Below are 15634 nucleotides of genomic sequence, written 5' to 3'. Positions count from 1 at the left end.
TTTCAATTAATAATTCAGATAATTTTATTATTATATAGAAAAGCAGTTAGAAATTTCATTTTTTAGTTAATTATGTTAAATTAAAAACTCTGACAAAAAGGTACTTATAATTTTTTAAACCACATAAGACAATTTATATTTTAAACAATTCTCAAAAAAATATACTTATAATTTATCCCATTATCAAAAGTAGAGTAAATTACACCTTGCACGTTGTTGTTTAAGCCACGTATGCTTAACTTTTGTCATTTGAAAATAAATATATAATTTTTTTTATTTTGTGAACTAAAATACATTGTTAAACTCGTTAATTATTAACTTCAACAAAAAGAATAAAATATCCTTGTATATCAGTAAATTTGTTGTGCAAGTCAAATACATTTTTTTTTTTTTTAGTGGCTCCGTTTGGGAAGATAGGTTGTGGGCTTTTTTGACTATTTTAGTCATAAAAGACAAAATAAGCTATTTTAGCCACAATAAACAAAATATCACATCTAACCCATAATCATTACATTCTTCTCTCATAAAAAAAGTAAAAAAAAGCCAAAAAGTCCTTTCCAAACCAAGCTTTTTAGCCCAGGCTAAAATAGCCAAAAAAACCAAAAAGTCAAAAAACCAACCCACTTCCCAAATCAACCCAAAATTTACTTCATTTGCAGTTTCTCACATTTAAAATGACCACATAACTCTTCTATTGGTGTCACATGTTTCATTTTATATTTAAATTTCAGGATAAAAATTTGTTTAAAATAAGAATTATCCTCCGTGATTCTGAAAATTACATCCCGTCACTTGACGTTTTGAATTTCATAACAATTGACCGATTTTATTAATAAATCATCAAGCCAATTAATAACTTTTAATGATATCAAAATTAAAAAATTATTTTCAAACATGTTTAACGAAAAAAAGTTAAGAAGTCACTTCCCAAACAAGGAAAAAGTGAGAGAGATTCTCTCCATACCTTCATATCTCTATACTACTCTTATGAAATTTAAGTCTGGTTTGGATGTTCTAAATAAGTGTAATTTTTTACTTTTTATAAAATGACATATAGAAAATTAGAGAAATGTTAATTGACGTAACCCAAATAACTGCACTTATGCAAAAAAGTGCACTTATGCAAAAAAGTGCACTTATACAGTTTAACCAAAACAAGGCTTTAATTTCAACCTATATCAATGATTCGAACCATTTACTTCGTATGTCTCGTAATGAAGGTCATTTATGTAAAAAATTAATTTTGTCGGACATTTATAAATACGTGAACAAATAACATTTTATTTTATAAAATGAAAAACAAATATGATTTGTTTCTGTGTTTATAGTTGTCTGTTTATAAAATAAAATGTTATTTGTTTCTGTGTTTATAGTTCTCTGATAAAATTAATTTTTTACATAAATAAATTTTATTGTGAGGCATACAAAATAGACATTCGACTCACAAGAACACAAAAAAAAAAAAAAAGTATGGATAAATTACAAATACACCCTCCTGAGATTTGCTTAAAATACGAATTGTCCCCTATGGTTTGGAAAATTACAAATACCTCCCTGTCAAAATTTTTATTTAACAAAATTAATTGAAAAGGTGAAATTTCTAACTATTCACCTATACAATAATAAAATTATTTAAATTATTAATTGAAATAAAATTTTAACATTATTAAATACTGGCAATTAACTTGATAATTTATTAATAAAAAGGCCAATTTGTTACGAAATAAAACCCTTAAGAACATAATGTAATTTCTAAAACTATAAGAAATAATTTATAATTTAAGTAAACTTAATGGGTTCTGTTTGTAATTTACCCAAAAAAATATATATAGTTTATTCGGAAAGTAAGAATGAGGCCGGGATGGAGCCAAGTTGAAAATCGGACTCAGCATTGAAGAGGCCGACTATTACGACCCACGAGGAAAATGAGGCAGGCAAGTGGGACTGATGATGACTCGGATGATCTCTGTAGCAAAATCATTTATAAAAGATTGGAGATTGGAGATTGGAGATTGGAGAGATCATTTATAAAAGATCAGAGTCTCATCGAACCGACCACTCCCTTTCCCAACCAACCAACCAAAGTCAACCTAAGTGTTTGATTTGAATTTGGGTAAGATGAGTAATTCAGTGTGCTCTGTTTTGGTCTTGTTTTCACTGATCTTTGTCTCAGCCCAAGCTAGTAGATCACTCCTTACAAAGCCCCAACCTCTTCCATCCTTCAGAATCATCAACACCACCACTACTCATCCTCTTCTTGCGTTCTCCAAGGTCAATTCTACTACCATTACTGCTACTTCCCAGCCTCTTCCACCCTTGAAGACCAAAACTGCCACTTCCCAGGTATGATAAATTCAACCCCCAAATAAACTATACTCTTTCTAGAGAAAGATTGTGGAAATTTTTTCACGAAAATCACTCGAAGGACTGTTTTTGTGCAACTTGTATCAGCTGTTTATAATTTTATTATTTTTATTTTAAGAGTTTGTATCTGATCATGTGATGTAATTTTTGTTTATGACTTAATTAAGTATAAATGATTAAAATTAATTAAAAAAATTAATTATTTAGAAGTTCGGGAGAGATTTTTAATTTATGTTTTCGTATTTGTGTGTGTTTGTGTGTGTTTGTGTTTTACATATCAGTTTATAGAAGTTACCCAAAACAAGTCTAATGTTTTGTGAATTTTTTCATACTGTTTTCATTTGTAGGGGCCATATAAGAGTGTCTCTAATTTTTTTATCAAATTTAAATTTAATAAAGGTAATTTTTAATTATTTTATTAAATTTGTATCAAATCAAGTTTTTATCAAAATTTCCATTAAATCTTTTTGATGAAAGAAACTTTTGGGGTTAAGTTTGAAATTTTTTAAAAAGATTTGATGAACTTTAAGTAAGCTAAGATTAGAATATTCAATTTTTTTTTTTTATCAAATCAAAATTTAAGTTAAATGTGATAAAGAACAGTTGGGGGGGGCATCATATGAACTTTTTTTTAATGAATTTTTTATTCAAATTTAATGAGGAAAAGTTTTAAAAAATTGAAGATGCTCTACAGCTCTTGTCCATTTGACAGACTAACCAAGATTGTGCAATTTCTAGAAGACTAGTTATGGCCTGTTTGTGTAAATTATTGGAAGTTAAAAATTAATATTCTCTCATCTACAAAAAAAAAAAAAAAAAAATGATAATCAGAAACTAAAAAGTATCTCTTCTTTTAACTTCTAGATAATCAATTTTTTTAGTTTATTTAAATTATTTCTGTCTACTAGTCTATAACTTGTAGACTCTCAAATTAAAATAAGTTAAAATTACATCTTTTATGTTGTAAGAGACCCATTAAAGCTATATTTAGATTATGAATTTAAAAAATGAAAGAAAAGATGTGTATAAAATATGAGTAAAATATTTCATTTATATTTCAGTTAATTTTCAGTTTCTCTTTTCAAATTGTTACCGAAATCTATTAACCGAAACACAGCTTAACTAAAAGCATATATATGTGTGTGTTGTTTGTCTTAAAGCTCTGTTTAATTTTCTCTGTTTTTGGGATCACTTGTAAATTTGCAGAAAGAGAATGGAGCGTGTTCTTACACGGTGAGGTTTACAACAAGCTGCTCTTCACCCAGTTACACCAGGGACCAAATCAGTCTCGACTTTGGCGATGCCTATGGCAATGAGGTTCCTACTCCTCCACATAACTCCATTTTACATACATATCTGAAAATAGAATATATTAAAAGATTTATTTTAAATTTGGCTCATTTTTTTTAATAAATTTCAATTTATGTCATATACTTTAAATTTTTATATTATGGGATATTAGATGCTTTATACATATACCATGAGATTATGTGATAAAATTTGAATGCTTTTTTTTTTTCACCATTAGATAGAGTATTAAAAATAATAAGGAGAAATTACTTATCTCATTGGAGGTGGGATAGGATTATCCACGTATGTAGCCCAATCTCATATGCTTTTAGAACAACTCTAATATTAATAGATATTTTGCCTAACTAAAGTATATAAAGAAAAAAAAAAATTTTAAAAGAACATTATGTAATTTGCCTGACTGCTTTAATTAGGGCTCTTTTTTTTTTTTTTTTATTACTGATTTTTTAACTACAAAAAGACATGTAAAAACTATCAAGAATGAGTCGACAACTCATAATAATTTTTTTGCTAAAAACCTCTTCCCAAGAGAAATTTTATGGTAGAGTGTGTATCATATACATCTTTGGTTACGATTTTTTTGTCTTTGGTTATGATCTACTGTGTTATTAATTATGACAAATTATGATGTTGGTTATGATATTATTTTAATTATAATCTAAAAATTGTTTGGTTATGTCTGTGATACTTGATTATAATTCTATTTTTTTTTTTTAGTTATGACAGTTATAGTATTGAGTTATGTTATTTGTGATAATCAAACTCATAAATAACATAACTTACATATAGTACACACCCCATGACATCACCCCTTTCCAAACATAGCCTTAGTTTATATATTCTAATAATGGTCTTTTAAAATCCGTTTGTCTTGTTTCTAAGACTTTCTAAACATAACTAGTCAAAGAGGATAAGAGATAAAATGTAAACATAAATTTCAGAACATGAAACTTCATGTTTCGGATCATCTACCATGTATATCATCAAGAAATCAAGATAAAATGACATACCTGAATCCATCGATGAACGGTTAAACGGAAGCGTCTGATTGTCAATAAAACCTTGATATTGACTATGTTATTGCCTTCTAATCTTTTTCCCTTTGGTGCCTTATGTTTCTCCTTGAGAGGATTTAGAAAAACAAAACAGTGTTCTTATTTTTTCACCTTAGGAAGGAATAGGGACCATAACCTTTTAAAGGTTGTAATTGGTTTTCATAACTGAAAGATAATGAAAACCAATAAATTAACCATTATTGGTTTTAAAACTGAAAGGTAATGAAAACCAATAAATTAACCATTATTGGTTTTAAAACTGAAAGGTAATGAAAACCAACTTTAACCAATATGTTTTAATTTCTATTTCTGCCCCTCATAGAAATAGAAATTATACAACTAGTATCTACACATTAGATCCATAACACATATAACCTTAAGCCTATTAACTAAATTGAATCACTTAAATTGTAGGCTTTTTATAAATGATAACACCACATTTAATTATGTGGTCCCATTGAGACATTATCTAACAATCTCCCACTGGACCACATATGTATCCTGAAAAATGTGCTTAACTTTAGTGAGCTCAGAAATTTGTTATCATAACTTGAGGGTATCCAAACAATCTTGTCCATTAACTATATTAATATAGGATCAAAGCGGTCTTCGTTACATCAATCGTAACTCGACCCACCAATGGTCACGTATACAAATATAGCTAAATGGCATAGATCAATCATGGATGCGTAGCATGAAAATTACATGTGATGTGATCCATACATGCCTATGTCCAACTGGTCCTACTTAACTTTATTGAGATCAATACTTCACAATACGTAACAGAGCGTAATAAACTGAATATTTCATTTCTGCAGAAATTAATCTAATTACATAAATAAAACTCAAGGCTGACATAAAGCAGTAATATAAATACAAACTCCCACTAAACCAGAATGTTCTCAAATAGAACAACACCCATATGAGCAGCGTGCTCATGAAAGACCTTGGGTGGTAGTTTCTTCGTAAGTGGATCCGCTATCATGGAGTTTGTCCCAATGTGCTCTATGGAAATCTGTCCACTCTGCACTCTTTCTTTTACAACTAGGAACTTGATATCAATATGCTTTGATTTTGTCGAGCTCCTGTTGTTATTGGAATATAAAACTGCAGACTTATTGTCACAATATATCTTAAGTGGTCTTTCAGTGCCTTCCAAAATACGCAACCCAATGACAAAATTCTGCAGCCATATCCCTTGGTTTGATGCCTCATAACATGCTACAAACTCTGCAGCCATGGTGGATGAAGCTATGAGCGTCTGCTTTGCAGACCTCCAAGAAATTGCTCCGCCAGCTAACAGATAAATATAGCCTGATGTGGATTTCCTACTGTCTTGGCATCCAGCAAAATCGGAGTCGGAATATCCAATGACCTCTAACTTATCCGATCTCCTATATGTGAGCATATATTCCTTTGTTCTCTGTAAATATCGCATAACACGCTTGACTGCTTTCCAATGATCCATGCCAGGATTACTTAAATATCTGCCTAACATGCCAACTATAAACGCAATATCCGGACGCGTACATACTTGAGCATACATTAGACTCCCTACAGCTGAGGCATAAGGAATCTTCTGCATTTCTTGAATTTCAAGACTGTTCTTCGGGCATTGGCTGAGACTAAACTTGTCTCCCTTAGCAACCGGGGTTTCACCTGATTTACAATTTTGCATGCCAAATCTAATGAGTATTTTTTCGATATAGCTCCTTTGTGATAATCCCAGAATACCCCGAGAACGATCTCGGAGTATTTCGATTCCTAATACAAAGGAAGCATCACCAAGATCTTTCATTTCAAAATTCTTAGATAGAAATCTCTTGGTGTCATGCAATAAGTTTATATCGTTTGTGGCAAGCAATATGTCATCAACATATAAAACCAAAAATATGTGTTTACTCCCACTGAACTTGTGATACACACATTCATCAACAACGTTAGTTTCAAAACCATACGAAGTGAGAACTTGATGAAATTTGAAGTACCACTGACGAGAAGCTTGTTTGAGTCCATAGATGGATTTAGTCAATTTGCAAACCATATTCTTTGGGTCTCCTGACACAAAGTTTTCTGGTTGCACCATATAAATTGTTTCTTTAATGTCACCATTAAGAAAAGCTGTTTTGACATCCATCTGATGCAACTCAAGATCAAAATATGCAACAAGCGCCATAATTGTCCTAAAAGAATCTTTCGAAGAAACTGGAGAGAAAGTTTATTTAAAGTCAATTCCTTCTTTTTGAGTAAAGCCTTTGGCTACAAGACGTGCCTTATACCTCTCCACATTACCATTTGAATCCCTTTTGGTTTTAAATATCCATTTACAACCTACGGGCTTCGCACCAACTGGTAATGAGACAAGTTCCCAAACTTTATTGTCTTGCATAGACTTATATTCTTCATTCATGGCTTCTATCCACTTATGAGAGTTGGAACTTTCCATGGCTTGACGAAAGCTGATTGGATCATCTTTCGACATTCCATTTTCTACCTCATGTTCCTAGAGATATACAATATAATCATCTGAAAATGCAAATCTCCTTTCTCTGGTGGATCGCCTTAATGGCACAGATTCTTGAGGTTGAGGTTGTAGAGTTTGTTCCTCAGGAACAATTACCTCATCTTGAATGGGGGTTTGAACTATATTATCTTGAACAACATTGTCTGGTTGAGGATTCGAAATTACTTCTCGAGCAATGACAGGTATAGGAACCTGTGATTGGTTAAAAGTAGTAGTAGGAAGTGGGATTACTCCTGCTTCCTCCTCAAAGACAATGTCTCTAACTGAATTTCTCCCCCCAAACTCAACATCCTCAAAAAATGTTGCAATTCCTGTCTCAAATATTGACCTATTTGTGGGATCATAAAACTTGTAACCCCGTGATCGTTCGGCATAGCCAATAAAGTAGCTGCTAATGGTTTTAGAGTCCAATTTTCGTTCATGAGGTTTATAAGGCCTCGCCTCAGTAGGACACCCCCACACATGCAAATGTTTTAGACTAGGCTTTCGCCCAACCCAAAGCTCATAAGGTGTTTTTGCAGCTGCTTTAGTTGGCACCCGATTTAAGATATAAGTTGCTGTCTTTAGAGCCTCACCCCAGAGGGACTCTGGTAAAGTAGAATGACTGATCATACTTCTTACCATATCCTTAAGAGTCCGATTTCGTCTCTCAGATACACCATTCATGCTAGGTGATCCTGGCATGGTGTATTGTGGGATGATTCCACATTCCTCCAGGTATTTTGCAAACGGTCCTGGACGTTGTTCACCTGATCCATCATATCTGCCATAGTATTCACCACCACGGTCAGACCGGACACTTTTAATCCGTTTGTTGAGTTGTAACTCAACTTCGGCCTTAAATTTTTTGCATACGTCCAAAGACTGTGATTTCTCATGGATAAGAAATAGATACCCATATCTGGAATAGTCGTCTATGAATGTGATAAAATATTGTTGACCATTCCAAGACGCCATAGGGAATGGGCCACAAATGTCCGTATGAATTAGTTCTAAGACATCTGTAGTCCTATGGGCACCATATTTCTTTATTTTGGTCTGTTTTCCCTTGATACACTCAACACAGACATCAAAATCTGAAAAATCAAGAGAGTCCAAAATTCCATCAGACACAAGGCGCTCAACTCTAGATTTAGAGATGTGACCTAGGCGTTTGTGCCATAATGAGGCTGAATTTTCCTTAGTTAATGTACGCTTTGTACCTCGTGATTCCACGTGCAAGGTTGCATTATAAGATGCAATAGTTTCGAGCAAATATAGATTATCAAACACATTAAGTAAACCAGTACCAACAACATTGGAATTAATAGACATACTAAACTTCATATTTCCAAAAGAACAATAATATCCCAATTTGTCCAATACAGAAACAGAAATTAAATTCCGTCTAAAGGACGGTACAACAAAAGTGTCTAATAAATCCAAATAATAACCAGTTTTCAGTAATAATCTAAAGTGCGCTATTGCCTGCACTTCTATTGACTTGCCATCACCCACAAAGATGTATCTTTCAGCATCAGTTGGCTTTCGGTAGTTCAGGCAACCCTGCATAGAAACACATATGTGAGTAGTAGCACCAGAATCTACCCACCAAGTGTTTCTTGGTACTGAAGTTAAATTTATTTCAGAACAGACCAAAACATGAGATGTACCTTTCTTTACACGCCAGGCGACGTATTTGGCACAATCCTTCTTTCTGTGTCCGGGCTTGCCACAAAAGAAACAACCATCCTGCACTTTCTGTTTCTTTGGTTCCGGACCCTGAGGAATAGCAACTTCCTTTCCCTTATGCTTTCTTTTGCCCGTAAGCTTGGAGGTGCTTGCCAGATGAGCACTTTCAGTCCTTTCTTGCTTCAATCTCTCTTCCTCTTGCACACAAAATGAAATGAGCTCATTGAGAGTCCATTTCTCCTTCTGGCAGTTATAACTGACCTTAAATTGGTTAAATTGTGCAGGAAGAGAGATGAGAACTAAATGCACGAGCAAATCATCAGATAGATCGCGCTTTAGTGCCTTAAGTTTTGAAGCAAGATGAGACATTTCCATGATGTACTCGCGAACATTACTCTTGCCTTTGTACTTTATTGAAATCAAGCTTGCTAAAAGCGTGCTTGTTTCAGCCTTATCGTTTTTAGCAAAACGCTTTTGAATTTCTAAAAGAAACTCACCGGCAACGGTAACATCCTCTGTTATTGCACCCCGAAAAACTTCTGGAATCCCACGCTTCATGATCATAAGACTTAGCCTGTTAGAACGATCCCACTTTTCAAAGTACACAGTTTCCTCAGGAGTACTTTGTGCAGTGAGAGCATTCGATTTTGGCATCCTTAATGCCAAGTCTATGTCCATGCAGCCGAGAACAATCAATATGTTCTCTTTCTAGTCCTTAAAGTTTGTTCCATTTAACATTGGAACATTGTTCATGTTGGCAGAGATTGAATTAGTCGACATTAAAGCTGAATCGAAAAGAAAATAAAAGGAATAAACAATTATACTCACATTAAGTTACCAAACAGATAATCTTTAAATAAATTAATTTAATTACAACATCTCAAGATACCTAGCACAAAATTAATACCAAGCCTTTGGGTAGTGATATTAACTGTAAGTGGTATTCTTGTTGTAATGATCAAACATTGACAATAAGTTATGTCAAATAACAAATCTATCTTTTGATGGATTTATTATTCACATTAGGTTTCTTTGACAATTGGCACATGTTTATCACCACAAAATGTGTGTGTAATTCTGCCAAGTCTTAATTATGTCTTTGGACCGATAAATACCCGCATGAGATACACAGACATGACTTTCAAAACATTCCATATAAAACAATCTAGACAAGAGAGATCACTTTTGTGACATCTTGTTTGAATTGACTTATATTTAGAACATTAGAAAATTAAATTTCCGTAGACGTTGTATGAAATTACATTAAATTTAAAGATTTCTAAATTTGTTACCCCGTATATGTTATATAATCTGCAACAATCCCAATTATATACATATATATGTAAATACATGATGTTCACCATTTGAAAAATGAACCGCCCATCCGAATTATGTTCCATTTCCAGAAAACAAAACAGAATTTGCAGCAGAGGGAAAAACAGAAATACAAAAAACAGAATCTAATTCCAAGAAACTAAATAGGATGAATAAAAGCATATCTATTCTGATAATACACATGATATAACCGCTCTGATACCACTTGTAAACATAAATTTCAGAACATGAAACTTCATGTTTCGGATCATCTACCATGTATATCATCAAGAAATCAAGACAAAATGACATACCTGAATCCATCGATGAACGGTTAAACGGAAGCGTCTAATTGTCAATAAAACCTTGATATTGACTATGTTATTGCCTTCTAATCCTTTCCCCTTTGGTGCCTTATGTTTCTCCTTGAGAGGATTTAGAAAAACAAAACAGTGTTCTTATTTTTTCACCTTAGGAAGGAATAGGGACCATAACCGTTTAAAGGTTGTAATTGGTTTTCATAACTGAAAGATAATGAAAACCAATAAATTAACCATTATTGGTTTTAAAACTGAAAGGTAATGAAAACCAACTTTAACCAATATGTTTTAATTTCTATTTCTGCCCCTCATAGAAATAGAAATTATACAACTAGTATCTACACATTAGGTCCATAACACATATACCCTTAAACCTATTAACTAAATTGAATCACTTAAATTATAGGCTTTTTATAAATGATAACACCACATTTAATTATGTGGTCCCATTGAGACATTATCTAACATAAAATACATATCATACTTTTTATTTTGTTGGAGCTTCATTTTGTGATGTGAATAGGTAAAATACTCTAAATGTCTCACCTTACTATGAATATTTTTATCCCTTCAAATAAACGAGTTGATTATAAATTATGTATTTATCTTTTAAAATTGTATATATATTTTTTAATTTATTTTGACAAATAGAAAAAAAAAAAAAGAAGAAGCTAGTTTATTGACTTATTTAGATCACATTACTTCTCTATTTTTATTTTTTTTTGGTATATTCTTTCAAAAAAAGTAAGTAAGCTAACTTTTTTTTCCTAATTCCTAAAACAAACTTGTGTACATGGAATGATTTAAATAAATATATTTTTTTAGTTTTTACGAAAAGATGTAAAAAAATATAAAAAAGTGATATAATTTTTTTAAAAAATACACTTTTATAAGTGACACTGAATAATACCTTAGGTAGTAAGAGTATAAAAGTTTTTTTTGGGTGAATAAGAATATAAAAGTTTCAATCGCATAAATAGTCTTTCAAAAACTTGTGGACATATTTAGGTCAAGTTTGGTAACTTCAATATAATCTATTTTTTTATTTTTTTTTATCACATCACCTCTCTACTTTTCTGTATATCTTTTCGTAAAAAGATAAAAAATACACTTATTTAGGTCATCCCAAACAACCCTTTAATTCTAAATATATTTTTGAACCATTACCTGACTGACTTAGCTAGTAAGCTAGCAAAAGTTTCAATAGCATGACGAGTCTTTGCAATCAAACGTTGCTTTCATATGAATGATAGGGAAAAGGTAAATGTTAGGCATCACAAAAAAAATGTTTCATGAAAATGATAGTAAAAGAATTTTTATTTTTATATTATATATTATAATTTATTATATATGTAATTTAACAGTCAAAAATCTTTCATGATTATTTTTATAAAAATCATTGCTCTAGAGAAAATATCTAATCATAACTTTTTGGAAAAATTATAGAAAAAGAATTTTACTCTTACAATAAAATGGACTCTAATTTTATAAATTAAATGTATTTAAGATTAATTTATTAAGTAAATAAATTAAACTTAAATACATTGTGAAATTTATTAAATTTTCAAGTTAAGTTGGAATAATTTATTATAAGTGAGTGTCCATTTGGTGACTTGCTTTTTTAATATTTTTGACTTTTTTATTTCCTAAAAGAAAGGCAAAAAGCCAAAATTATTAAAAAAGAAAGTCAATTCGAAAGATAAATTAATTAAATATAAACATATTTTTAAATTTTAAAATCAAATTGAAAAACCTACTACTCACAATTCATTTATTACCATACTTTCCCCTCTCTTTAGGTATAACCCTTATATGATGATCATACCTAGTACTAAAAATAAAAACAAAATGATTAAAGAATTTTGTTAACGAGCATTTTAATTAATTAATAAAGTTTTAAATAATTATATATTCCTAACTACACATACTTAAAATAAATTTTTTAAACTATCTATTCACAACATCCTTAAACAAATAAGATCAATTCACATGAAAAATTGCTGATGGAAGGTTTTTAGTCATATAATAATTTCTTTTGTTTTAATTTACTAATTTATTTTGGATAAATATGATTAGGTGTATGTACCTCGGATAGACGATCCATCCTCAGGGACATTCGAGGCCTGTTCTGTTGACACGTTCGACATATACGGACCCTGTATGTACGACACGTGTTATTTATACGTGTACAGGAGTGGATACGACGGTTGGAAACTCAACACTGTGGAGGTCTACGGTTACAATTCTGTTACCTTTTACTACAACACTTTTATTCCCAGAGATGTGTGGTATGGATTTGATTACTGCAATGGTCTTTCTGCCTCCACCTGATCAACGGTCAAGATCAATCTGGGACCCACCCACGTGCTTTGTGTTTAATTTTGTTGAATGTCTTTGATGTGATGATGCGTTTGGGAGAGTTATTATCCTCTGTTGTAGAACCCATATTACTATTCTACTCTACCCAAATAATAATTAATTAGTTGCATTTATAAATAAATGGGCTGCCTGTTGTGATTTTAAGGGTAATTAAACAGTGCTCCTTAAAGTTTTTGATAATTAGAGAGACTTCTTCTATATTTATATGAATATATATATTATAATTTATAAATAATATTATATCAACTAGCAAATTTTATAATCTTTTTAATTCACTTACGCTATATTTGGTTGAGGAATTTGAGGAGGGATTTGAAAAGGGAAGGGGAAAAGTTAGGTGAAATGTGAATAAAATATACATACATTTCACATAGTTTCACACACCTTTTCTCTTTTTCTTTCCAAATTCCTCCTCAAATTCTCCAAGTTATTATTATATTATGCAAATGTGTTATGTTTTAAATTTCAAAATTTTATCCTGTATGTCGCATTTGTTATTGCGAAGTTTGTTCTTTTTTTTTATTATATATTAATCTATCATATTATATAATAAAATTCAATAAATTAAAATTAGGAATTTTTTAAAAAATCCCTACTAATATTACTATTAAGGACAAACAATTTTCTAGTATTAATTCAGTTCCTCCAACAAACACGGTTAATCATTTTGGACAAAAATGGCCTTCAACAGTTAGTTAAATTTTACATTGTTTAAGTTATTTTAAAACTTTAAAATTTAATAACTTTTGATTTAAATCTTTATTTTTTGTAAAAATTTATATTTTTAGAACCTTATTGACAAAATCTTTCAAATAAGATCTATGAGTAATATGAAGTTCTGAAGAAAAAAAAAAAAAAAAATCATAAAATTGTATTGTGTGTATTGTTACATCAGAATGATACTTCTCTAATTTCGTACAGAGTAAAATTGCACTAGGGGAAATTGCGATGTGCAAAATCAGTAAAATATATTTTTTTACACTATAAAATTTAAAATTGATTACTGATTGCAGAAATGAAGTCCTTAATTCTAAATTTATTACTAAGAAGTTCAAATTGAAATTTCCAAACTATCAAATTTTAAAATTTTCTATGTTAAATCAGTAAAATTTCACTGTATATATATAGTGAATTTCTTTGAATCAGCATGGTGAAACTTCATTGTGAAAAATCAATAAAAAATATTATTTTTGATATCTTTATTGAGGGTCGATCAAAAGTAGGTCCTTAATTTCAATAAATTACACTAGTTGAAGCCAATGTAACTGCACAAATCAAGTGAAATTTCACAGGCATCAATCAAAAATTGACAAAGATCTAGTCAATGAAATTTTACTAATTGAAACAAATGTAATTACACAAATTAGTGAAATTTCATTGACTTCATCCAGTGCAAGTTAGAGACTGAATCAGTGAAATTACTAATTGAAGCCAATGCAATTGCATAAGTCAATGAAATTTCATTGACTAATTATAGCAGAAATCTAAAATCAATGAAATTGAAAAAATAAAACACACAAATCAAATAAAATAATCAAATCTTTATCAAAAAATAACATATAAATCAATCAGATCAACAGTAGATGTACACTATTGAGGAGAGAGAGAGACATGGCAATAGATGAGATCAACTAGATTTGAATTAGAAATGTGTGAACGGTAGTAAATGGCGGTTAACAGTAGAGAGAGTCACAATGAACGATAGTGGACGACACCGATGGATATGATGATTGAAGTAGAAGTAGTAGCAGTAATGATTGAAATCATTTATCGAAAGATATATATATATATATATAGAGAGAGAGAGAGAGAGAGACAACGAATGAAAAAAAATTAGAAAGAAAATTTAAAATTTCTAGGTTAAAAATAGTAGTTTGGACAATTTATGTAAAAGTTGTACTCTTTCAAATCCTAAATACCTTAACTATCAAGTCAAATTTTGGTGCAATTAAACTCTTACACAAATATATAGAGGGTCTTTTCCTATTTTTTCCTTAAATTTATAATAAAAATCAAATGCAATAGATAATGGGTAAATTACATCGATAGTCCCTGTATTTTACCTATTGTGTCATCTTAGTCTCTACACTTTCAATTGACTCGATTTTGACCTTTAATTTTAGATTTTACATTAATTTGGTTCAATTGATAGTATCATTAGTATTTTTTAAGAAAAATTATCACTAAATTGATTGAGGCTAACTTACTGAGTTGGATAAGTTTATAATTTTACCCTTAAAAATATGACACATGACACTTATGTGCATATTTTCTATAAAGAAATACTAAGAGTTGTAGCCAATTAGACCAAATTGACACAAAGTCATAAATTCAAGACCAAAATCAAGCCAATTGAAATTAGAATGACTAAAATGACACAAGAACCAAGATATAGAGACTACAGTAATAATGTGCCCATATAATTAATACAAAAATACAAATAAAATCTAAAGTGAAATAAAGACACAGGAAATTTTATAGTACACATGCACATTTGGTTACGATCTTTGTATATTTGGTTATGACATACTTTGTTGTTAATTATGACATATGTGATATTGGTTATAATCGAAGAATTATTTAGTTATATCTCATGTGGTGTTTGATTATAACTCAATTTTTTTTATTTCAATCATGACTCCCATATTATTGAGTTATACCATTTGTGATAATCAAATTTATAAATGACATAACTT

General features: G+C 30.5%; 2 protein-coding genes across 2 annotated transcripts; one reads left to right on the top strand and one right to left on the bottom strand.

Moving 5' to 3' along the window:
- The first annotated feature begins 1850 nt into the window (after positions 1–1850).
- On the top strand, positions 1851–13059 carry LOC114284651 (embryo-specific protein ATS3A). The gene is made up of 3 exons (XM_028227594.2): positions 1851–2343; positions 3571–3681; positions 12636–13059. The coding sequence occupies exons 1-3, from the start codon at positions 2119–2121 to the stop codon at positions 12888–12890; spliced, it is 591 nt and encodes a 196-aa protein (XP_028083395.2). The 5' UTR covers positions 1851–2118; the 3' UTR covers positions 12891–13059.
- LOC145813732 (uncharacterized) lies at positions 8552–9657 on the bottom strand. Its single transcript, XM_082909626.1, has 2 exons — positions 8907–9657; positions 8552–8799 (listed from the first exon to the last, which is right to left on the bottom strand). Exons 1-2 carry the CDS (start codon positions 9601–9603, stop codon positions 8771–8773), a joined length of 726 nt encoding a protein of 241 aa, XP_082765752.1. The 5' UTR covers positions 9604–9657; the 3' UTR covers positions 8552–8770.
- Positions 13060–15634: the final 2575 nt, after the last annotated feature.

This window comes from Camellia sinensis, chromosome 15, assembly GCF_055761805.1.
Source record: "Camellia sinensis isolate YWXY chromosome 15, ASM5576180v1, whole genome shotgun sequence".
Classification (NCBI taxonomy): Eukaryota; Viridiplantae; Streptophyta; class Magnoliopsida; order Ericales; family Theaceae; genus Camellia; species Camellia sinensis.
Note: the sequence above shows the minus strand (reverse complement) of the source record. Positions and strands in the feature narration are given on the sequence as shown.

Coding starts and splice junctions, on each gene's coding strand:
- LOC145813732 (XM_082909626.1), bottom strand. CDS start 9,603: ATGGACATAGACTTGGCATTAAGGATGCCAAAATCGAATGCTCTCACT. Junction 8,800..8,906: donor CGCCTGGCGTGTAAAGAAAG/GTACATCTCATG, acceptor GTTTCTATGCAG/GGTTGCCTGAACTACCGAAA.
- LOC114284651 (XM_028227594.2), top strand. CDS start 2,119: ATGAGTAATTCAGTGTGCTCTGTTTTGGTCTTGTTTTCACTGATCTTT. Junction 2,344..3,570: donor CCAAAACTGCCACTTCCCAG/GTATGATAAATT, acceptor GTAAATTTGCAG/AAAGAGAATGGAGCGTGTTC. Junction 3,682..12,635: donor GCGATGCCTATGGCAATGAG/GTTCCTACTCCT, acceptor AAATATGATTAG/GTGTATGTACCTCGGATAGA.